General features: G+C 42.1%; 1 protein-coding gene across 4 annotated transcripts in view; it reads right to left on the reverse strand.

Moving 5' to 3' along the window:
* sim1a (SIM bHLH transcription factor 1a) overlaps positions 1 to 24,732 on the reverse strand; it is a 91,897-nt gene that overhangs the window by 59,279 nt on the left and 7,886 nt on the right. For 2 of the 4 annotated variants that reach the window (XM_087982525.1, XM_087982537.1), the window contains exons 1-9: positions 22,636 to 22,765; positions 21,577 to 22,265; positions 11,458 to 11,540; positions 9,662 to 9,755; positions 7,623 to 7,727; positions 7,380 to 7,465; positions 5,428 to 5,627; positions 3,995 to 4,101; positions 3,326 to 3,473 (exon numbers count right to left, since the gene is read on the reverse strand). In XM_087982525.1, the coding sequence (XP_087838651.1) occupies positions 3,326 to 3,473; positions 3,995 to 4,101; positions 5,428 to 5,627; positions 7,380 to 7,465; positions 7,623 to 7,727; positions 9,662 to 9,755; positions 11,458 to 11,540; positions 21,577 to 21,751 (998 nt within the window). In that variant the 5' untranslated portion in view covers positions 21,752 to 22,265; positions 22,636 to 22,765. Of the gene's footprint in view, positions 1 to 3,325; positions 3,474 to 3,994; positions 4,102 to 5,427; positions 5,628 to 7,379; positions 7,466 to 7,622; positions 7,728 to 9,661; positions 9,756 to 11,457; positions 11,541 to 21,576; positions 22,266 to 22,635; positions 22,766 to 24,732 lie in introns of those variants that run through there. The other 2 variants (XM_087982535.1, XM_087982529.1) reach the window with 1 other exon arrangement.

A 24,732-nucleotide genomic window follows, 5' to 3' on the forward strand; every position in this document is an offset into this window, starting at 1 on the left:
TTTCCAGAGGTCATCCCAATATACAATATCACAGCTAAAAGGATTGGAGAGGAATTACTCAATTTTTTTTACTAGATACAGACTACCAGTACAGGTACAGTCAGTTCATGGATCAAACCTCACATCAAAACTATTCAAGGAAGATAACAGCTTAGACATTAAACAATTCAAATCTACTGCAGACCATCCAGAAATGCAGGGAGCGCTAGAAAGGTGGGATCAAAACTAAAGACTGTGTTGAGGGCTTATAGTCAGGATATCTAGATGATTGGGATAAGGGAGTTCCGTTTGTGCTTTTTGCGATCAGAGATGCACCAAATGAATCGACCAAATTCAGTCCATTTGAATTGGTTTTTGAGCATGACATAAGAGGACCGTTAAAATTGATTAAGGACAAATTAATAAGTCAGAATTCAGAGACCACATACTTGGACCAAGCATCAAATTTTAGGGAGCGATTAAATAGAGCAGGGGAGTTGGCTAGACAGCTTTTCAAAGTATCACAACAGAAAATGAAAAAGGAAGCAGACAAGAAGTCAAAAATTCACAATTTTGCGATCAGGGATAAGGTATTAGTGTTACTTCTTGTAATAGATGAACCTTTAAAAGCAAAGTTTGGTGGACCTTATCACATTGAAAGGAAATTGAGTGAGGTGAACTACTTGATAAGGACTGCAGACAGGAAGACATCTCACAGAGTGTGTCATGTGAATATGCTCAAAGGGTATTTTGATAGGGAAGGAAAGCAAGTGGAGCAGGTGTTAATGATTACAGCACAGAAGGAAGAACCAAGTTCAGAGGATTCTGAATTGGACATTCCTCAAATCAAATTGGACAATGATGAAGTTGTCAAAAATTGGGATAAATTATTGAGTTACCTTCCTGAGAAAAATCGAATTGACCTGAAAGAGTTATTACTAACACACGGGGAGATATGCGGACATAAACTGGGAATACTAATCTCATTGTGCATGATGTAGATATAGGAGCTGCCGTTCCGATTAAGTAACATCCTTATAGGCATAACCCTCTAACGTTGGCACACATTCAGAAGGAGATTGAATGCATGCTCCAAGACGACATAATCAAAGTGGGTTACAGTGACTGGAGCTCACCCATCGTAATGATGCCAAAACCAAATGGTACCCAATGGTTATGTGTGGACGATTGCAATAATCAATGCAATTACAAAGACTGATGCACATCCGATTCTGCAGCTGGAAGACTGTGTTGGAAAAGTGGGACAAGCAACTTATTTTTCTAAGTTGGACTTACTCAGAGGATACTGGCAGGTACATCTGTCAGAACGAGCAATGGCAATTTTGGCTTTCATAATGCCAAATGGAATGTATCAGTTTAAAGTCTTGCCATTTGGTATGAAAAACACTCCAGCCACACTTCAGACACTAACCAATAAGGTCATTGGTGGATTATCCAACTGTGTGGTGGAGATTAATGACTTGGTGATTTTTAGTTACTCGTGGAAGGAACATTTACAACGTTTATCGGACTTGTTCGATCAACTTCGGAAGGCAGGCTTGATAGTAAACCTAGCTCAAAGTGAATTTGCCAAAGCCCAAGTCACCTTTCCTGGGCCATGTATTGGATACGGACAAATGGCCCCATGGGATGTAACACAAAGGCAATTGGGGAGTTTCCCATACCATCGACAAAAAGAGCAGTATGGAGTTTGTGCTGAAGTTTAGAAGTGTGGCTACTCCACTCACTGAATTGCTAAAGAAAGGCAAGACGTTTCAGTGGACAGCAGACTATAAGAAGACATTTGACAGCCTGAAAAGTGTGTTAACCAATGATCCAGCATTAGCCACACCAGATCATGTAAAGTCTTTCAAGGTGGCTATCGATGCCAGTGATGTGAGTGTCAATGTGTGCTCCTGCAGGAAGACGACAAGGAGATAGAATGACCAATTGGGTATTTCTCCAGGAAGTTGCATGTTCATCAGCATGAATATTCGACAGCTGAGAAAGAGACTTTGAGCTTGGTGTTGGCATTACACCATTTCAGCGTTTATGTTACTAGTGACGCAAATGAGACAATCGTATACACTGATCATAACACATAGAAATTTGTGGAGAAATTTCAGGAAAAAATGCCAGACTGCTTCGATTGAACCTGTTGTTACAGCCATTCAGTGTAAAAATTGTGCACGTGGCAGGTCAAGGAAACATGATTGCCGCTGCATTGTTGAGACTCGAATGAGAGATGGAGGTGTTCGATGGTGGGAGTACCACAGACTGAATCCAGATGTAGTTGTGCATGTTTGCATGTTTATAGTCAGTGAATGCATCTGTTTTAGAGTACTAACCAATTTTTGGGGGGTTTTGAAAAATGAAACCATCTTTGAATATGGATGGTTTATTTTTTAAGGGGGGAGGTGTCGCAAAGCTTGTTCTTTTACAAGGTTATGTTGTCCTTGATTTTTTTCAGAGAGATTCCAAATGACCCAAGGCTCCAACATATCTGAAGTTTGAATGGTTCATTAGAGCCCTTTTGTTTATACCTAACAGATAATGCTTCAGGCAGAAAGTTTTCAAGACTTTTTTTTAAAAACTGGTATAATCAAGAGGGCGTGGCCAGCGCTCTAGCTGGGCAGGTCAGTTCAGTTCGAGGGTTACTTGAGTCAGGGTCACAGTTGAAACTGGATGGTCTGCCCCTCCTTCTGACATTCTACCTTCATAACCTGTAAGTTTTTTGTGTTATTTTTAATCTTTGTGCTAAGGGGTTTGTTTATTGGGATTGTTGCAAGTATTTTGGAACAGCATCATTAAGTCAGGATAGCCTGTCGGGTTCGGATAGGATAAGTTATTCGGGTAGTCTATTTTCATTTCTTTGTGTTTCGCTCTGTAAGTAAACTCTGTTTGTTTGAAACTTGGCAGTCTGCCCAGCTAATCCACTCCAGAAATATCCACTATATGCTTACCTGAAAAAATAGCAAAGTTACGGTCTGGGCTACCTGCTTAAAATTGTTTTTAAGGGGTCAAGCCTGGTCCATAACACTGGACAATGGTTACAAACAGCACAATAAGTAATTAACATGTTTTACACTAAGTAATACATATATTTAATTCTTTCTTTCCCATAAGGTCACACATAACCCCACTTAGCCCAACATATATTCTACCACATACTCATTGTTTGCTTAGGTAATGGACATAACTGCACACAATGTGAACTTGATCATCCTAACAACGTTCTGTAACAATGTCCTTTTTAAGGTACATTTTGTTCTGGTGACACAGTGTTTACGTCATTTCCAGGACACCTGTGTTTAAGTAAATAATGAGGAGGTAAATGGTTACTCACGTGAGAACGTAGTTGACACTAACAATGCAGTGGGGCCGAGATGACCTGCTATTGTGGACTATTGTTGCGTAGCTCTGAACCCATACCCAACCTCCATGCTTTGCAAGGAAGCGGTAATATTTTGTTGTTACCTGTCCTTTGACAAGCACTGTGTACAGAAAGGAAAAATTATGACTATTTTTACCCTGATAATTACTCCTTGTTCAATCTTTATGAAAATAAAAAGCTTGCAATTCTGGAACACAATGCGTCTCCTGTTCTGGTGCTAAAACTTTGCTCTGCAGATTGAAAGCATGACCTGTAATAGATTTATAATTCCTCCAAGTTATACTCTTGAACAATCAAGATCACATTTTTATTTATGAAGCAAAGTACTTTGGCATTTTGGCCAGACAACTCAGGCCCAATGTATTTATTTTGCCCTGAGGCAGATTTGCTTTTTGCTTCCCATAGGACAAACCAATTTTGGCAGTCAACATTGCCAGCACATTAGCAGAACATAGTTTTGCCTTTGTAATATGCAAAATTACTACATCTTTAGATGTCCAATTGATCATTTAAAGAAAAAGAAGTGATTTGAAGTCTCACTCCTAACAGCAAACAAGGCAATCTTCGTGTTCATCTATTAATCAGTAATGAATCAATCCTCTTGTATGCAAAAATACTTACACAAATGATGAGCACAGCGCAAGTGAAATGTATCACATCCATGGACATGATGATAGAGAGTTTTTTCTATTAAATCCTGAGGTTCATAGCCTGTCAGTTCAGCTACCCTGTATGAGATAAATAGAAGTCATGTGTAAACAGAAATAATTCAACATGCAAAATCAAGATGGATGGCTGTAATTTATGAAGTTAAAAAATCACACAATACCAGGTATAGTCCAACAGACTTATTTGGAAGCACTAGCTTTCAGAGCGCCATTCCTTCATCAGGTGATGGAAGGAGCAGTGCTCTGAAAGCTAATGCTAAACCTGTTGGACTACACCTGGTATTATGTGAGTTTTAACTTTGTCCATCCCAGTCCAACAACAGTACATCCAAGTCATGGTAATTTATGAAGGCACCTCATCTTCATCTTTGCAAAAGGAATTAAGGATGAGCAACGAATGTCACTTACAGTGTTGCTCATATCCCATAAAATAATAACACTAATGTTAAGCGCTGTCCCTTTGTACACATTACCATACTGTTCGATAAAATTAACTCTAACAACTTTGGAAGATAAGGAATAAAGGAAGATAGATAAATGAAGATAAGATGTCCTCCACCTTGAATGTATCAGTTTAAATATTACCCTTTGCAATTTAACTTCAAATGATTGGATGTGCTGTCAATCCACTTATCAATAGATGTTAGATAGATAGAATCCCTACAGTGTGGAAACTGGCCCTTCAGCCCACACCAAGCTTCTGAACTGTAACCCACTCCCCAATAATCAACATTTACCCTTGACTAGTGCACCTAACCTACACATCCCTGAACACAATGGGCAATTTAGCATGGCCAATCCACCTAACTTGCACATCTCTGGACTGTAGCAGGAAACTGGGTTACCCAGAGGAAACCAATGCAGACACAGAGAGAATGTGCAAACTCCACACAGTCGCCTGAGGCTGGAATCGAACCTGGGTCCCTGGCGCTTTGAGGCAGCAGTGCTAACCACTAAGCTATCATACCATCCATGTACTATTATATTGATATACTATACACAGTCATTTCTAATTCAAAATACTGAAAGATCTATGTTAGACAGTCGACCCAATATAAATATCATCTGATGCCAAGAAGGATATTTTCTTGAGAGTGGAGTTCCAGGCTGCTGGACGAACCTAAGCATTTTTTTGGTGACCTGCACTAATGCTAGTCAACAGTCAGAGGTGTATGCTATACAAATCACAAGCATTCAGAACAAAGGCTAATTTTCAAATTGTTATGCAGCTACTTTACTGTAGAAGTTTTTACTTAGCTAATAGAGCTCTAAAGACTTTATAACTAAACTAAAACAAACAACTTTGCACTTGCAATGTATAAACCCGAATGAAAATTGTTTATCTTCATGAAATGTAAAGATTACTTGATAATATCATACTCTTACCTGGAGTCAAGAAATATCAGTTTCATGTCAAGGCTAGCTCGAAACATGAACATATTGCTGTGCAGTTTGATTTCTGTCACAGCACTTGGGGGCAGTGAATGGCCAACTGCCACTAATCCAACATTCTGGTAACAACCATCAAAGGGAGACATGTCTAGACTGTACTGACGAATCTTTAGATAGCCACTGCAATGGATAACCTGCAAGAGAAACATGCATCATACTATTCTATTGTGGTTCATTGATAAAATTATAAAACTCATATCACCCCAAACTTGAGTTCTTGGCTAATTGTCTGGTAAACTAATAACTAGTTTATGAGGTACAATATGGGGAATTTTAAGTCTCATCTCTGCTTTCTTGGTTGCAAGTATCTCACAATGGCCAACTAACAATAAGTAAGACAAAGCAGCTTCGTTGATAATTGATTGCACTTCAATTTTCATGGATAGTCTTAATTTTAGGATGTGGAGATGCCAATGTTGGACTTGGGGTGGACAAAGTTAAAAATCACACCACACCAGGTTACAGTCCAACAGGTTTGTTTGGAAGTACAAGCTTTTTCAGCGCTGCACATTCATCGGGTAGCTACCTGATGAAGGAGCAGCACTCCAAAAGCTTGAACCTCCAAATAAACCTGTTGGACCATAACCTGGTGTTGTGTGATCTTTAACTTAATTTTAACATGCTAACATCCTCCGACAGTACAGTGGTACGTTTTTGCCCCCTGCATTAATCCCTTTTCTAGTTCTTTCACAACTAATTAATGTATATTACCATTTATTTCTAATCAGGTCAGATAATCTTTAAGTGTCGAGAGTGTGGTGCTGGAAAAGCACAGCAGGTCAGGAAGCATCCGAGGAGCAGGAGAATCGGTTAATTAATTCCTGATGAAAGGCTTATGCCCAAAACACAGATTCTCCTGCTTCTTGGATGCTGCCTGACCTGCTTTGCTTTTCTAGCACCACACCCTGGACTCTGATCTCCAGCATCTGCAGTCATCACTGTCCCCTAGATAATCTTTAAAGTCCTCTATGAGTTCTAAGTTAACAGAATTGGAAGCCAATGAGATATATTTCCATCAAGAAAACACAAATTGTGTCATTTTTGTTCCCAGTGACACCCTAATACCTGTCAATTTAACTATGATCTGGCAAAATCACCAGAAATATTGTACAGTGGATTAGAGTTCTGGACTCCATTGAAGTGGAGGTACATTTTATTAGCAAGTAGTAAGGCTACCAACCAATTCACAACCAACATTCTCAGTGTCCCTTTAGATACAAAGAGTACTTTGCTTTTTTTGGGGGGGGATTTGACAGTAGAAAATAACAATGTATGTGATTTCCTTCAAAGTGTGTCCTGAAGTCACTGAATGCAGGGGTTTGCTAATATGGACTTGCAAAAATTGTGAATTCAAATCCCACCATGATAACTTCTTCTATAAATGTGATGGCACTGGAAAAAATGACCATGAAAGCTGTTGCATTGTCATTGATATACTAATTGGCCAAGGAAAGAAACCTGCCAACCCTACTTGATCTGGCCTACATATTGCTTGAGCCCTATATTACATTGCCCTGAGGCAACTTGTAATGGGTCATAAAGTATCACCCACATCACCCAGTATCACCCACATCCTTTGCACAATTAAGAACAAACTTTCCCAAATAGAGAGAGACCACATTGCTACGATTATTTTTCAACATTCCACTTACCAAAATATGTAAACATAGTTTTGTATTTTGTTAGCCTTTTGGTTTTAAATAAACAAATACTATAAACATTCATCCAGACTTGTGTTACCATTATGACCTTGGACACAAAATAAAACATTTTTTTCAAACATGATGTTGAATGTGTCTGTTTTTCAATTGCAAAAATTATGTAAAACAAGAAAAAGAAAGCAAGTACAGTTCTGATGTGATCACACATCAATCAGCAGAACTCACCTTGTAACCACCACAGGTTAAACCAGCATTCCTCTTTGCCAAGACACATTTCATCCTCACAAAGAAGGACCGTTCAATTTCATATTCTGTTAAAACACATCATAAGAGTTGACAATAGTATTGGGGTAGCAGGCTGGTGGGAATTGCATGGAGAAGAGTAGAAGGGGTTACTGGGGGAATAAAGCCTCCAGAAATGAGAAACATGAGCACAAGTATGAATGTATGAGAATAGATTCAGTGTACCTTGAACAAAGTGAGAGTGGTAGGGCTGATGAGCTGTCAGAACTGCAGTCATTTCATCATGATCAGCAGGGTGGATGTACTCATAAATACTGTTCCCAGTCAGCTCTACCTGTTTACATCATAAACACTTTTAAACATTCCTTGAAAACGGTTTCATAACAAAATACATGTATCATATATGTATTCAATTGTGTATTGTCATTTAGCATAAATGAAAACCATTTATTTCTATATGCATCCAATAGGTTTGAGCAACTCTAAAGAATATTCATATTTTGCATTCTTTTATGATTGTTTGCACCATGAATACTAATTAGTTATGGTCTTTTATAGATTCTTTATTCCACTATATTGTTTGCCAAGTTTTTGTAATAGCCAAAAGTGAAAGATAAAAATCAGTAGAGAAACTTCAAAACTTTAAATCAAAAAGAAAAAATGGAAGAAGTTAGGTCTGATTGTGTGTTTGTACATTCTTCTTGCAGTCTTGCATAAATTTGCAGATTTCAAACATTTCAGACAAAAACTGCTGGTGCTTTTAAAGCTCATGAATTATAATCAAGATTCAAGAAAGTGGCTGTCACCACTTTCTCAGGCGTAACTGGGAATGGGCAATAAAAACTGGCCAAACCTGTGATGCTCATGTTCCAAGAAATATTTATTTTCAAATTAATATATTAAAGGTACTTTCCATGACACTGATCCTTCCATGCATATGGGCATCCCTATTGTAGACCCCAGTATTCACAAACAATTCATCACCCACTTGCCACATTAATATAACATTGTCATCTTGTTGATGATTTTCAGCAATATTATGGGAAACACATGGTGGGTGCAATTGATGAGGTAACAACAGCTAGCCAGTCTTCTCAATATCATGATAGTCTGTTTTTAAGAAAGAGTTGTAAGTAACAATTATAGTTGTTTAGCAAAACAATGTACTTATTTGTCCAATTATACATTTAGGTGCATTTGTATGATATTGGCTATTCATTCAAGCTTCACGGAAGCTAAAGAAAAATCATGTTATTTTGTTACTACTCCAATGTCATCAGTGCAATAAGTGCATCCTGAAGTGTAAAACAACTGACCATTTATTTATGATCTATAAATATTTTGTTAGCCTCTGCATATTCTATCATGGAGAAAGTTTCATCTGTGTTGCAACTAATGTATTATTTTACAATTATAAAATGGCACTGGATCTTGAAAGACTCAAACTGGAATTTACATTTTAGATAACGGGAAAGTATGTAAATTGTGATTGAGTAACAAACTGTGATTATGCTACTTACCAACATACGGCATTGTTTTTTTTAAGATTGGACATTTCAAACTGAGCATTTTTGCATTGGATGTTAAATCTATAACTTTTTTAGAAGACAGTTCAGACACAGAATCACTAAGCAGTGGATCCTACAGATAATCCTTCACACTTTACACAAAACCTGGAGTGGCAGTGTTACATCTGATTTGCTCAGATTTTACCCTCTACCGACCCCGACAAACTACCTCCTTCAAAGAAAACAATGAGAAAGCCAAGCAAAATGCTACAGTGGACTCTGCTTGCTTGCAGTAATGCTTTATCCCGGGCATTTTTTTTATCAGCTTTGTCAGCCTTGTCTGTCATTTTTTATATATATATGGCTTTGATGGTGATTGAAGGTAAAGGAGCATCGGGATTGGATATGTCTGAGCCAGCAGCACCTGACATCGATGTGGGTCAGTCCTCGCTGCATCAATTTGAAAAGCAGCAGACAATCTCTGGAAATGATTCGGAATGATGTGTGCTCACAGCAGAAATGGTCATCTGCGAGATTCATCATGACTGCAGTATAGATATGGGGCGGTGACTGAATGGAAATAGAGGTCTTCATTTTGTTCCGCCATAAATATCCAAACGCATCTTTTCTGGAAAAAAAGGCCACTTAATATTTATCGCTATTACTAGGTAATCATATGGCAGAGGACAAATGGCTTTACATATGCGCGTACATATTCTAGCCACCGAAGAGAAATGAAGGGAGAGATGTCCTGACCTACCTGTGACAGTCCCAAATGAACTGACGCGGTCTCAGAGATGTACATAATTTTCCCATCCGGAGCCACCACGAAAATAAAGCCGTCCAGGGTCTACAGGTCCAGAAACAATCACACAAATCAATGCATTACTGGCTGAGCATGTTGGCTCTATTTTAAACAATATTCCGTTCGGTTTGATTTCCGCAAGAAATATCCTGCCCTTTCCCTGCCCGTTGTTTCCTGAGACAGCGGTAATCGGTACTCTGTGGGGAGGGGGGGGGGGGGGGGGGAAGCGCTGCGCCCCACCTTGTAATTAGTTGCAGGGCACATGAGAGAAGTGGTTTACCAAGCCGTGAAGCTAGACGCACTCTGACTTGTTGGTGAAATGTTCAGGAAGATTGTTTGAACTTTAGCCAGATGTTTAACCTCAAAACACAACGCGGGGGGAAACGCCGGTTATAAAATATGCACCAACTGTGTTCTAAAGGAGCATTTATTTTATTGTTCACAGTGTACACTAAGTATTCTTATCCACGTTCAGAAATGTTGTATATTTTACACGAAGAATCGAATACAATTGGTGACAGCAGATTCATGCATCCGGCTTTGATTCTTTTTTACTATAATGAAATTGTTACGTGTACCTTTTATATTTTCCAGACGTTATTGGGGTACAAGTAATGAAGACAATTGATGTTTTATTCTGCAAATCATGTGCTTTGCAGTTTCCAATTCGGAAGAACCACAGCCACCCTGGCGATACCACGCCAACAGTATGGGTTCAATTCCCACACCGGCTGAGTTACCATTCTCCTCCTCGGGTGAAATTCACTACCAGTCGTCTCTCTCTCTCTCTCCCTCCAATGAGACAGCTCTCTTAAAAAACCATCGTGACTTCTGCTTGTGTATGCGACGGTGTTTACACCCCCTTATTTGATTCATAGAGTCATACAGCATGGAAACAGAACTTCGGTCCAACCAGTCCACACCAACCATGTTTCCAAGCTAAGCTAGCCCCACCTGCCTGCGCTTGGCCCATATCTTTCCAACCTTTCCTGTTCAGGTACTTATCCAAACGTCTTTTAAATGTTGTAACTGTACCTGCCACCGAGCACTTCCTCTTCAATCCACACAAGAACCAATCCCTGTGTAGGAAGTTGCCCCTCACGTCCTTTTAAAACCTTTCTCCTCTCGCATAAACAATATGCCCCTTAATTTTGAACTCCCCCACCTCAGGTAAAATATCCTTATCATTCACCTTATCGGGAAAACGCATGAATAAGTCATTGTTTGGATTTTTTTAAATGTTAAATTATTTAGTGCGATTAGGAAATAGAAGCTGGTGTTTGTTTTTTCAATATTCAGCACATCAGCCGGCCTCAGCGAAACCATCTCTCAACTTTCAGTAATAATATTCGTTTAAAATCAAACTTGCATTAAACGTATTCCAATAGCAACAAATAATGATGGCAATAGTTCCTCCTCCCTTCAAGAATGGCCTTTTTAAAGAGGCACAGAGGGCTTTCTTTCCAGGTTCTGGATGGATGCTTTGGGGGGGGTTAGCCTTCAAACATGGAATTGACAAAACTGATCATCCGAGAGCAGGGGTCTGGGACATGGCGCTAATGTGCGGCTTTTGCTTAGACTGTTCAGTATCAACATTGCAGGTCCAAGTTATGAATTGGGGTCCCCATGTTGATCCCCCTGAAATTTGCTTTCCTGGGAATAAACGACACAGACACACACATACAAACACCGCCAGTCGCAGACATGACGTTCTCCGCAGGGGACAATGAATGTTCCTGTCGTTTACCTGTAACAGGTGAGACCCCAGTTCTCGGCTGACGTTATCCAAGTGACCAGTGCGACTGGTCTGCCCCCAGGCCTCTCCGAGTCCTGCAGGAGAACGGAGAACAGTGAGAAACTGGGCCGGGTACGGCCTAAGTTTGACAGGCTCTGCTGGCCTGTCAAACCCAGCAGCTGCACATTGAAATACGCCGGAGCGGATCCGGGGCGAGATTTACCTCGAAATAATTCTTGTGACTTTATTTCAGGGTCGTTAGCAAAACAGGTTTTTTTGGTGTTGTTGGGGGCGGGGGTGGGGGGGGGGGGGGTGGGGAAGGTAGGATGGCGAGGGAGTGAGGCAGGGTCTCTGAGCTGTAATGTTTTATTTTACATTTCCGAATAATCAGTTCGTTTGAATTACATGAATGTGGGGAAATGATCAAATGTTTAAACAAAGATACGGCGAGGCGAATGCAACCATGTGCACGGGCTCAGTATAATGTGGCGTCAGTTTTCCAAATAATAATCGGCCAAACCATAATTGTGTTTAATATTTAACGTAACTATATAAAATGGGGATTAGAGGACATCTTAAGTGCATGTCTAGAGCTCAGTGATATTTGAATAAATATTTGCTGTTTTTATATTGACAGCGATTTTTTTATTATATTTCATTCATGTTTGACGAGGGTTATTGAGGTCGAATATAAAGATGCCCCATTCCCTGGGACACATGGGAACAGCAATGCGTGAATCTTCACTCTCTATCAGAATCAGGACTCATAAGTACATTATTCTCATTTACCGAAGCAAAATATTCAAACAGAGCTCGGCATTTCTTAACTAGGGTGCCTCTTTTCTCTCTCGTTGATCTCTGTTGTTTCCCTGTGACGAACAATCTGTCACACATTGTGGAAGAACTAACCATGAGAGAGCAGAGGCTGGATTGGGGGTGGTCATCACTATTACAGACCCATAGCTTTACCAGACACCCATATTAAATCGGACGGTGCTCCAGCGGCTGGGGCAAAAGCAAGTGCAGACAGGCAGTGTCCAGTGTCAGGACTGGTGTCCTTCACCCTGACAGCAGCCCAGCTCGGGGTTTCTGAATGCTGGGTTTCTGTATAGCAACAGAGCAGAAGGAGAACTAAATCGTTCGGATTCTTTAATCTTAACTAAAATACTGTACTAAGCAGGGCCAATTCCAGGGCGTCTCCTCCATCGAGTTAACCTGTGAGGAACGGGGAATGAATCGATACTAACGTCCCCATTTGTTTAAAAAAAGAGAAACAGCTCGGCCCTGTTTCTATTCCCCAAGCTGAGGTGCGGGTATAGGAGCAAAGTGGAACCGTTGTTTTATTGCTTGCCTTAGTCAAAATTCACTCGGTCGGTAAAATGCAAACTGTTAAACGGAGAGCAGGTAGCAATCGAAAACGGCTTTGAGTTGCTCAATCGAACGCGGAATTAAACAATGCGCCGTTTAGTTCCCCATTCTGCACGCATTATGGTTTCATGTATTCTGTTCATGCAATTCATTTGGTGGTTCGTAATCTCGTTTGGCGGGATTAATTTCCACACGCGAAGGTTAGGTATGTGCACTCAGCATTCGCCAGGGATTGTTTAATCATTGTAAAAACAAATTCTTGCTCTACATCATTCCACTTCCCCCACCACCCCCGACGCCCCCGCCTCACCAAACTCACTCTCTTTGCTGCAGACCGCTGAAGTTCTGCAGATGTAAGGACATGTCCCCGGTATACAGTGTCCCTCGAACCCCTTTTTTTTGCTCACAAGGCGGCTCCGCTTATCGTACCCAGCCCCCACCCTCCCCACCCTCCCACGACAGAGACCCGTCAGCGATTTATCGCCAGCAAAACCGGGGAGGGGGGGACCCTCGGTATTGTTTGTCTTGCCTGCTGTACTAAATACAATTCCCTATCCGTCAGCCCAAGGTGTTGGCCTTTCCGGTGAAAATAATGCATTGAAGGGACTCAGTCCCCAACCCCGCCCGATCCCTCGGAAATGTCTTTCATTGCCCATGAGACCCCCGTCCTTCAGGGGTTTCAGTGGCCCTGTGGGATCGTGGTTTTAGCGACAAAATCTCGCGGAACGGCGCACGACCTGCACTGTACACACAAAATGCAACTCTCCGAGTTACAATCAGTGGTTGCAAGACAAGATTCCCAACCCAGACTGGTACAATGCAAATTGACCAAGGGTTCCCAGCAAATTACTTTCTTGTTGCTAGCCCCGTACAGAGCCGGCACTGCAGACTGCTGTCTGCCAAAGCACACTGGCTAGTCTCTGGAGGACTAGCCAGTACCCGTTCCCGCAGCATTACTCTGCCCAGTGAGTTACACAAAGCCAATTCTGACTGGGTTGCGGGTGAGAGAGGGATGAGTTGGGAGAGTTTACAAAGGCGGCTCCGTAAACAACTTGCACTACGGTGTGAGAAATCCAAGGCAAGGGATAGTTCTCTTCTTCGTGTTTGGCCTGCCCTTTGCCCTACTTTCCGGAGAGGACAGTGAGCAGTCGTCGTAAACAATTACGTTTAAGGAGGACCTGGGAAACACTGAAACATTTTAAATCAACGCCTGATCTGCTTGGAAAGCCAAGACATCGAGGTCACCCGACACCCCCTTCCTGCCCCAGGTCTATAAGAGTTTGTGTTTTTACGAACGGTGCGATATCTGGGTAAATTGTGGGCACGTGTTAACAGATTGCCAGCATGTGGGATCACTAAGAAGGTGCCAGAAAGTATTTTACAGAGTAAAATAAAACAGTCACGAATGCGAAATGCTTGAAGGTTTATATTCAGACATCAGTGTGAATGCCATATTTTCTTTCATGCACAGCGTCAGTGAGAAGGGGCGTATTATTGCCCACAGCCTATCATTTGGATAGGGCGAGTCAGCCCAAGATCTTGCCTCGATCAACCTGAAGGCTCTTTGATGATGGTACCATCTGGCAACGGGAGGCGGCCTATCATTCGTAGACTCACTATTTTCTCTCTTGACAGCCGCCTAATAAGTTCCAATGTCCCAGAACATTGAAACGATGGCGCCCGGGAATTGTTCGGGACAAGTAACCCAATGTTAATCATTTCCTGAACAGAGCACGTCCAGCGAACCACTGTGTGGAATTAGACTCGAGACTGAAAAGAGATGTGATTGTTACACTTGACCTACCGCCGAGAAACGGCACGGCCACTAGCACGGAGTGGCAGAGAGAGAGATTTATTCTCTAGCATTAGAATGACAACAGGGCTTGACATTGGGGGTGGTGGGTGGTGGGGGGCGGGGGGGAGATAGTCTTGCAAACTTAAGAGGCCTGAAATGAAACAAGGTGTTTTTGTGCTTTGGAAAATATAAAGCTGCAGCTTTTAGGGGGTGCGAAGGAGTTTTTCAGCTCCAAGATGCTATCAGCCATGCAGAGATGGATAAGCTCCTTATAATTCCTCGACCTCCTTCAGATTAGCCTTTCCGCGCTAAAAGACTTGATTTAATAAAGAAAAAAAAAGGAAAAGTTACTGTATAGGTGTAGGTGACATGATGCTTCAGGGAGCTGGCGGGTAATATCACTGAGTTCAAGTGAAACCTCAAAGCGGACGTACAAGCGGATAATGAGAGAGTTGGGCTGGGGGGGTGGGGGTGGGGGGTGATGAGAAGGTGTGGAGAGAGAGAGGTTTCTGCCAAACATCTTGACTGCAGCAACGAAGCCATGTGTGGGGACCGCTTCCATTGAAATGCACCCTGACCCGGATTACCTCAATGGACTAGACGCTTGTGTTTGGTAATTTCCTGAAAATGAGATTTCGATTTATAAAACAAGAAACCAATTAGTAACCAAATGAAGCGAAGTAGATCCAGTAAAATGGAGCGAATCCCAGGGGGGTCATTTAAGGAAGTTCTTGGCGAGTCACACAATGGTTCCTAATCAGCCTGCAGCTCGCTTCGTTCTCCAGCTGCGCTTTCGGCTCTCCAACCCCCCAAAAATAGAGCAATCGATCCAAGTTTTCCAGACCCAATCTCCAATTCCACATCTTTGAAAATTTTATTTAAAGTAGGGTTAAGAAGAATTCAGCACCATCCATAACCCTAAGTAGTATATACATTGTTCGAGCTTGAGAACTAGCATGTATTCAATGACATTTGAAGTCGTTGATTTTCAGAATTTGGATGGGACGAGCAATAAATTTAAGTAAATGTGTGGTAATTGAGTTTTTTTTCAAAAAACTCTCCTATATTGTACATTGGAGTGAATGTGGGGATGATTACTATAGGACCCAGGAGGCCTAGGAACAACATAGTTCTTAAAGCAGTTTCATTTCTTCTTGCTACTTACACAAAGTCCCCATCTTTGGATTGTTTGGCACCTCATTTAAAATAAAATTCGATTCATCGCTACTTTTGTCCGTTGCTCGATGCAGACTGGACATGAAAGCCGTTAAAGATCGAAGGAGAAAGTGGGGACTGCAGATGCTGGAGCTCAGTCATGAGTGTGGTGCTGGAAAAGCACAGCAGGTCAGGCAGCGTCCGAGGAGCAGGAGAATCGATGTTTCAGGCCTAAGCCCTTCATCAGGAATCTAACACGATTTAAAGCGATCATGACTACTGGCTCTGGTCACGCCGTTAATTCACAATAATTTTGTTTGTGGACCGCTCTCATTCTATAATTTTCCAAGATGGATAAGACCGCATGCTGCTCTCTTGTCAGAATAATTCGGAGTAATGGCTTGTTTGAGAACTGAGTGTTTTGGGTTACAGTTAGTTTCTCCACTGTTATTGGAGAAAACAAGGTAAGCAATTGATTTTCAGAATTTGAATGGAACAAGCAATAAATTTAAGTAAATGTGTGGTAATTAAGTTTTTTTAAAAAGTGACTCCCATAGTGTACATTGTTTCGAGTGAATACAGGAGATAAGCAAGCATCAAAGACAGTCTCTTGGCCCGTGGGTTTCCTCCGGGTGCTCCGGTTTCCTCCCACAATCCAAAGATGTGCAGGTCCGGTGAATTGGCCATGCTAAATTGCCTATAGTGCTAGGTGCATTAGTCAAGGGCAAATGTAGGGATTGGGTCTGTGTGGGCTGCTCTTCGGAGGGTCGGTGTGGACTTGTTGGGCCGAAGGGCCTGTTTCCACACTGTAGGAAATCTGATCTAATCTAATTTAATACCTGGGAACAGAGCAAATGATTGTAACAAAATGTATTTGCATAGCTCTTGTGAACGAAACAAGAGCACGCTTTAATGCCGACGATTTCTTCCGTGTGAAGTGGTCTTTTCGAGAAACCGTGTTTAGCTACACCCGCTGGAGGGGACATCTGTCCCCGGGTTGTCGTTGTTCCTTCTTTCCGATTGGAGCAAGCAGTTGCCGCTTGGTTGTCACGGGTCTGTCAGGCCGCAGGAGCACAGCGAGGAAAGGTGTACATTCCAACAGGTAAACCAAGCTTCTCAGCCCGGCTGCTCGATGGATCCTTGCAACACACCTCAGCGCTCAGAGCTGGCAAGTCCAGCATTAGCTTGGACACAACCATCCGCGCCGCAAGGACACGAAGAATGGGACGCAGTTCACAGACTTCTGTTTACTTCAAATCACACAAAAACCCTTATATTTATATGCACCCCGCTCTTTTCTCCAGAAACACACAATTCAATTGCATTAATTGCCAAAGGTTAAGAAAATAACAGTTACCAACAAGAAACATAAAACTGCTCATTGTAATTTTCTTTACAAAAATAAAGACAAAAACTTTATTTTGTAAATGTTGGAGCGGTATTTTCGCGCACTGAATCGGAAGCAGCATAATTCAAGCTTTGAGGGTGCGATGGCTCTGTTGAGGCTACCTTTTCATGATACCTTTATGTGCCAGGGCCCGTATAGGGAAGAGGGAACACAGTCTGAATTGCTCTGACTGTGTTTGTCCTGATGGACGTAAATCATGGACCAGCCTATCGGATTTGTTTTTTTTTCAGGATCTTGTCCTGAGTTTGTCCCATCTGCGTGTGTACGTCTGCAGGATTGATTGGTGTGTGCCTGTGTGTGGTGGCATCTGAAGCTGAGGTGACAAGGCTCTGAGCGAGTAAGGCCCGAGGCCGCTTTACTTTCTGAAGAAGCATTCTCTGTGGATTCCTCGGACCCTGGTTATTCTCGGTTCCAGCTTCTATCCGGCATTCGCCAAAGTGATGTCTACAGCTGACTACCTCACAGGGGCACTAACAAACGCCAGGATGGTTGGCATAACGTATTTATAATTTTTTTTCAGTCACTACGAATTCGCGTGGCGTATTTACCCAAGGTTGTCCTGTACAATTTTGTCACACGGGGGTCTGTCTGTAAAGCAGGCAGTAATATCCAATCAACTTTGCAAATAAAAAAAAACAAGATTCGGCACCCAACCCCCCGAAAAAAAACAAAACAGCCTCAACCTCACATTGTGTTCCACTCCAAAACCTCAAGGCAAGGTCGCACGGCCAGTTTAGCCCCGTGGCCTCCCTGTTCCTAATTCAAGGGTGACATAGCTGTGGAGCCCACAGTCAGGAATTAGCGTATGGATACACCGCCCTGGCTCTCCAAAATCTCAAACCTCTCAGTGACCTTCTGGCTCTCGGCGAAAACTAAGGATTAAGATCAAAGACAGCGCACTGTCTGAGGTGAGAGGCCGCGGTGGTTCTCATTAACTACAAATGGTAGGGCCAACACTTGACTTAGTAAAAAGGTGAGGGGTGGGGGGGGGGGGGGTTAGTTGCATATCAATCTCCCAGTAAGGGCGTATCTCCCCCTCCTGCCGACCCACACACACACTTGGAAATCAAATGCTCCTCTGATTTTTAGTTGGGGTGCAGCTTGTCGGCTCAGAAGGTTTTAGGACATTTTCCCCTTATCAATTAGAAACCACGAAAACATGTTCTTCATTTTAAACGGCTGCGAACGGAGGAGTAATGCGATCTCGGAGACTGGTTCGTTCGGCTGTAACAGTGAGACCTGCAGACCTACAAGTGTTGGTCTCAGGTCCACACGCAAACACAGCGATGTGGAAACCTGCAAGGCCACGGCGAGGCGAAGAGAAAATGGCAGCGTTCTTGTGTTGTGGATACCGGCGTTTCAAAACCATTTGACAGTCTGAAATGAAACGGGATTGTCTGTTTGTTTTGTTCGCGAGGGGAAAGATTTCCAGCGCTGTCGGGATCAAATTGACATTTTAAGCAACAGCCATTTTGGTGCAGAGACAGTTATTCTTCTCAAGCAACATTCCCTTCACCGCTGAGTAAATTTGATGCAAATCGAAAATTGTTCTTAAACATAATCTCCTGCTCCCTTGGGATTCCCAGTTTGACCACAAACGGCCGCTGCCCGGAGTCAAAGGTATTAATCCAAATCGCCCGGTGACAGTAAACATTGAGCAGAGAGACTGGCAGAACTTTATGCGAAGGAACAAAACTATTCGTTTCTTAAAATGCGTTTGTTTCACGCAGTCATGCTCTTATCCTCCCCAGCCAAGGCTTTACCTTGGCTTAAATCATTACATTTGTTTTCTAACAACTCGTTTCTCAACACTGCACTTCACTGGTTATAATTTAGAAGCGAATTCGTGCAGCAAATAATTGCAAAGGCTTCTAAATGGCGCGTGTAAAAGATTTGAATTTGAAGCACACATTTTTTCTCTCTCATACGTGAAAGCTATGCTCTCTGAGCATGAGTTTTAACAGCAGCCTCCAGAATGAAACTGCTTCCGAGGCGCGGAGGGGATCGAGAAAGCAAACTAATCACGGCTGCTTCGGAGCCTCTCTCTTTCATGACTCCTTCAGTGACTCAGAATAGAATTGTTCATCTTCTATCGATTCTCGAAAAACTTAATGTGTCCTTTGCACAAAGGTGCGGCGATGCATTAAAAACACTAAGGGTGATGGAACATGGTGACAGCCCAAGCCACTACTTTGCAAAGTGATTGGCACTTTGTCAGGCTGGCAGCCAGAGTTTCAGTTGCAAAACTTGCGATTCTTGGCACTTTGACCATTTCAAGATGCGGGTTCACCCGGGTTTAAATATGTATTCCTGTTCACAGATCCATTCAAATATAAACGATTTATCTTGAGAAATAATCCCATCCGGAATTATTGATCGGACATAGGAGTATGCATGCACAATATTATGAGGGATTAGTGGCATTGTCGGCATTATTAATAAAAGTGGCACCGAGCTGTGAAATATCAGCTTGGAGGAGGGGAATTTGTAGCGGAGATCCGTGTATGATTTGAAGTTGAGCTGGTGTGGAACACATCCCGTTATATCTCACCTGGTTACAGCTGCAATTCTAGGTCTCTGAGAACTCACATTCGGAATGTCACACGAAATTAGTTAGTTCGTTTCTTAAATCGGATTTACAAGGGCATAATTAAGGACATGGCGAGAATGTACTTTTACGGGGGATACACTAGCTGAGGAAAGGATGGTCAGCCCCTGTTCTCGCTGTTTTAAGCCAGTTACGGTTTGAGGTGTGGAGAAATAATTCGTATCCTTACGTGACCTGAGATTGTGTGTGGTATGTGGTGAGAGGGGATGGACGAGATGAATTTGTCTGCGTGCTGAATATATCAAGCTGTTGTTGCTGTGGCGTACTTTGTCCCAGTTTCCCTGGGGTTTTGAAACATTTTTTTTCTCTGATGAGCAGATCCGTCTCCCCTCACTCCCTAAAACCCCATAGATTAGTCATCACCTTACAAGCAGCGCCATATGCTTCGTTTGATCAAACTCCGCGTCAGATATGCAAAAATATAATTGACAAGAGTCTCCTGAAAGCATGCGGAAAAGTAGCCCATTGGGGCTGGTAAATCACCACGGGGTGGGGGAGGGAGGGAGGGAGACTTGCGAACATTTTTGGTTTTGAAACGGAAGATATTGAGGATATAAATAAACCAAATGATTAGACTATAGCTTTGTGCCCACAGCTATAGGAAACGGGTGCGAACAAGAAAGTAATCAACGTCAACAGACCGCTGGTCAACATTCTCGCACATAACATGCACAAAACGGCAACCTTAAATTTTAATTGAGTTAAGCACTCAATGTCAACACTTTCACGATTTACAGGATTATCCCAAATGTGAACTGCAATGAAGACGCTCAGAAAAGTCAACAGTAAAGATGTGGAGACACATCGGCTGAGCCACAACATGAGCGCATAAATCATACGGCGGAGGAAAGTTTTAAATACAAGTCTGGGTGGCTTTAGCTTCACATTTCACTTGATTCACTTCTGGCCAAGAAGACTATCCTGTGAATGGGCCTCCACAACAGCAAGAACTCAAGCCTCGTCTTGTGTACATCTGTCAGAAATCCCGCTTTGTCCCACTAAAATATGTTGTTACAAATTATGCTAACGTGTTTCTTTCAAGTGTTCTGAATTAGGCATTCCCTTGTTAAGCCATACAGCCAATATTTCTCAAACGTTGTCGGAGAATTGAATTATTCTGCCAAGTACAACGTAAACTGTCGCTTTGTTTTTTTTTTAAATAGCAGCATTCCTTACTTTGTACTGATCGGACTTCAACAACTGTACGTCACGAACTTTTCTAAAATAAATTAGATACTTTCAATGCGGCACACACGATTTGCCAAAGTTTTCATTAAACTCAAAAAGAAAAATAAGACCGACATATTGGATTAGTGGACAGTAAATATACACACGAGTAAATCCTACTAAAATGTTCACTTGTGACATGTCGATGAGTCTGAATAACACCAAATTTGATCACTATTGCATACGTGGAACATTTAAAATAGAAGGGTCTAACTGCAAATAAAATTAAATACGACTTCAGAGGAAACTGACGCATTTGGCAGACTAAATGTATCCACGATTTTCCTCAGTGCGGCACTGCTATGCATTATTAAAGATTTTATACTTACATTCGATCATATGAAAAAAAATACCACTCACAATTTCAGAACTTTGAGAGGCGGTTATTGTCCAAATAACACTTCTTTACACTGTATACATTGCAACCACGGCGCTTATTACTAAAGTTGTAACCGGTGGCAGTCTCTCCCGTGTGCTCTGTTCAGATTTAACAGTAACTTTCATTCTTCCATACTACCGTGTGTTAACCGGGCCGACAACAATTTTGAGAAATTGAATAGCGTTACCTACCTTCAGGGAAAACCACTCTCATCTTTAAATAACTGGTTGTCAGTCTGATGATGGAGGCTTTGTCGAGCTGGGAGGTTATTGCAGATGGCAGTGGCAGTAATTTGGCCAGTTCGTAAAACTCGCTGTTTTCCTTCTCCCGTCTCGTCCGGGCAGCATTTTTGGACTTTTCCTTCATTTCGTTTTCTGTTCCCTTTTCTTACAACGTCGTTGCCATAGGTTCATTCCCCCAAGAAAAGGAACGGTAGTGTTTTAACACCACGTGTGAAAACCAGCACATATGTCGAAATTAACCGTTTTTGAAGGGGTGGAGAGTAACTCCCCCCTTTTCAATTGAACTAGATTTGGCAATATTAAGTAGGAAAACGTAAACGTCGATATATTCACGAGCAGCCAAAACAATATTAAAATCAATGCCAAGTAGAAGCCGTGGTGTCTTTTCTCTGTACAAGTGTGAGATTTTTTGACAGCACTCCAATGCAGATCAGTACTCTCGCAGGCGGCTTGGCATTACTGTGCCAGTGGGTGCACCGTGCCAAGGGCTCTTTGCTGTGATTTTATACCTGGAGGGGAACTGCTTTCGCAGGGAGCGAGCCATAATCCAACCAAGCCTCAGTCCCAAAGTTCCCTTTCTCACGGCAGATGCAATCGCCAAAGTGCTTCAAGCTTTCATACCCGCAAATGGCAAGTGTCTGGAGGAAGGCAGAAAGAAACAGGCATTAGAAGGGGAATTAAAAACCCAAGCACCATGCTTCAATTCAGAACGGGAGAAAACAAAATGCTCGCTCTGCTGTGCAACAGATTGTTAATGACAGCATTTCAATTAGATGGGTAACTTACAGTTACCGAATAGACGAAATGCTAATGCAAACTCGCATGAGATGCCTTGTGGTGATGGTGTTGGCTGGTTTGATTTCATTATGGGGAATCTCCAAATTAGCCGCAATTTTACTTCCAGCACTTTTCTGTATATGTTGCATTAAATATAATGGCATTTACTATTTACTTGAATTTCTTTCCCCATAAGGTCTGATCATATTACTTTGGCCTCACGTTGCTCACCTGAGGTGACTCATTAAAAGCCAAGTTACATTTTATATAGGATGGAAGTGGGGTGGGGGAGCGGAAATTTGGTGCAATCTTCAGTAAACACTCGCAAAATAGCCAAGGGGTAACGAACAGTCCTCAGTTTGTCGAGTTTTCTCTCCTAGATCCCTCCCTCCCCTCTTCTTCCTCCTCCTCCTCCTCTCGGTCTGTATGGCAGGCCGTCGCTGCCCCGTACAGCTGCTGCCACGACCGCTCCCGCCGGCTCTGAGGAGCAGTCTCCCCTCCCCCCCCAGAACCCGACGCTGAACTTTAGCTGCCTGGCGAAGCAGTGTGTGCAGCGCGCCTCGCTGCCGCCGCTAACGCCGCTGCTGCTGTTGCTCCAGTCTTTTCCCAGCCCGGCCCCACTGGCGCTGCCCGCCGCCGCTCCCGCCCAACCTGTCAATCAGCCGCCCTCAGCCCGGCTCCGATTGGCTGCCCTGCCCCGGGACGGGTCACGCGCTCCGCCGCTCCCACTTGCGTGAGGCAAGGATGTGAGGGAGAGATTGACTTCTGACCTCTTTACTCTACCCTCGGCTTCCCAAATCGTGGGGGGAGATATTTTGGGGGGAAGCTGTTGTTTGGGTGCAGGCAAGATTGACAAACGCTTAAAACGAGTTGGACCGGTCCAGGATGGCATAGAAATGCAGAGTTCACGTTGCATGCACGCATATATGGCAAATATGATTATAAGTACATAACTATTTGGAATTCATTGAATATCAGCGTTATGAAGTCAGGAAATATTAAAGATTTAATAATTGCAGTGCATAGAGGGAAATAATCACGTCTTCATTGCAAAGAGGTTGTACCGCAAAATGAGTTGGAGTTGTACCGTGAACTCAGAAGAAAATTTACCCGTTCGTGAAGCAATAAATAGTGGAATATAGAAAGCAAATCGCGTTATTAGGAAGCTGAATGTCATTGCGTTATGTATTCATTTGCTGAAAACTATAAACAAGACACGAACTTCACTTAACTTGGAGCAGGATGGCACAGTTAAATTAAACTTATTGTCAATATCTTTATGCTGTGCTGCTACAAAATGTATTATCTCGAGTCTCCTACTTCGTATATGTGTAAATGTATGATTGTTATATTCATAAACTCAGGGCGTTACATAAAAACAATCAGAAATTGTCACAATTGAAATCTCTGCACGAGTTATAACATTTACAGTAACATGGTAAAGGTCCTCCCACATAATTAAGTCAGTAAAATAGTTCATGATTCTAGCTAATTTCATAACTATTTATAATGCGTTCTATCAGAAAATGAAGCAAAGATGTGCATAGTCTAAGTATAGGTGTTCATTGTATACAATACAACAAACGCGCAGCACTCTAAACATTAATCTGTCCAAAGCAGAGGCGGAATAATGCAGCCCAGCATCAGTTAGTACTGTAGTCCATAGGAGTGCAGAGAGATGTTTCAAGTTTCGTTGCACAACCTGTTTTTAAACATGGGTCCAATGCTTGAGTGAATGTGAAAATAAGCTCCGCAAACAGATGCAAAGATGTGCCCGAGAGTCTTTGCACACATGGAGCTGTTAATCCCTTTCCTGTATTTTACGTTCGCTTCTACCTTAATTTCACTGATTTTTTTTTATATTAGAAAGCTAGCAAGAGACAAATGTTACTGGCACAATGTAGCTTAAAGGTGATACTAAATATGTCTTTAATGTGACCTCATCTAGTGAATATTAATTACGCCCTAGCGGTTTTAATGCGCCTCACAATTAGACAATGACGCGTATAATAATGTAATGTGTAAAATGATTATTTTAAAATATGAATCTAAACAGTAATCGCAGCAACAACATTCGATGTCTCAGTACACTCTACAACTTGAATTTACATCCATAATTTAATTGAAATACAATGTTCTTCCCACGAACTCTTAATGACTGCAACAAGCGAGTAATTGAATTTGCTTTTAAACCCTTTATAAAGCTATTTTCTTAACTCCTTTTAATGGCATATTCTGTTCGTCGGAGAATTAATCGTTAATTATGGTATTATTGGGATCTCTTGCCGAGTTAATTATAATGTTTGTCCCCTCATTATTGTACAAAGC

The sequence above is a fragment of the Chiloscyllium plagiosum genome, unplaced genomic scaffold (genome assembly GCF_037043375.1).
Source record: "Chiloscyllium plagiosum isolate Xiang-an unplaced genomic scaffold, Cpla_swu_hap1 HiC_scaffold_3, whole genome shotgun sequence".
Lineage (NCBI taxonomy): Eukaryota > Metazoa > Chordata > Chondrichthyes > Orectolobiformes > Hemiscylliidae > Chiloscyllium > Chiloscyllium plagiosum.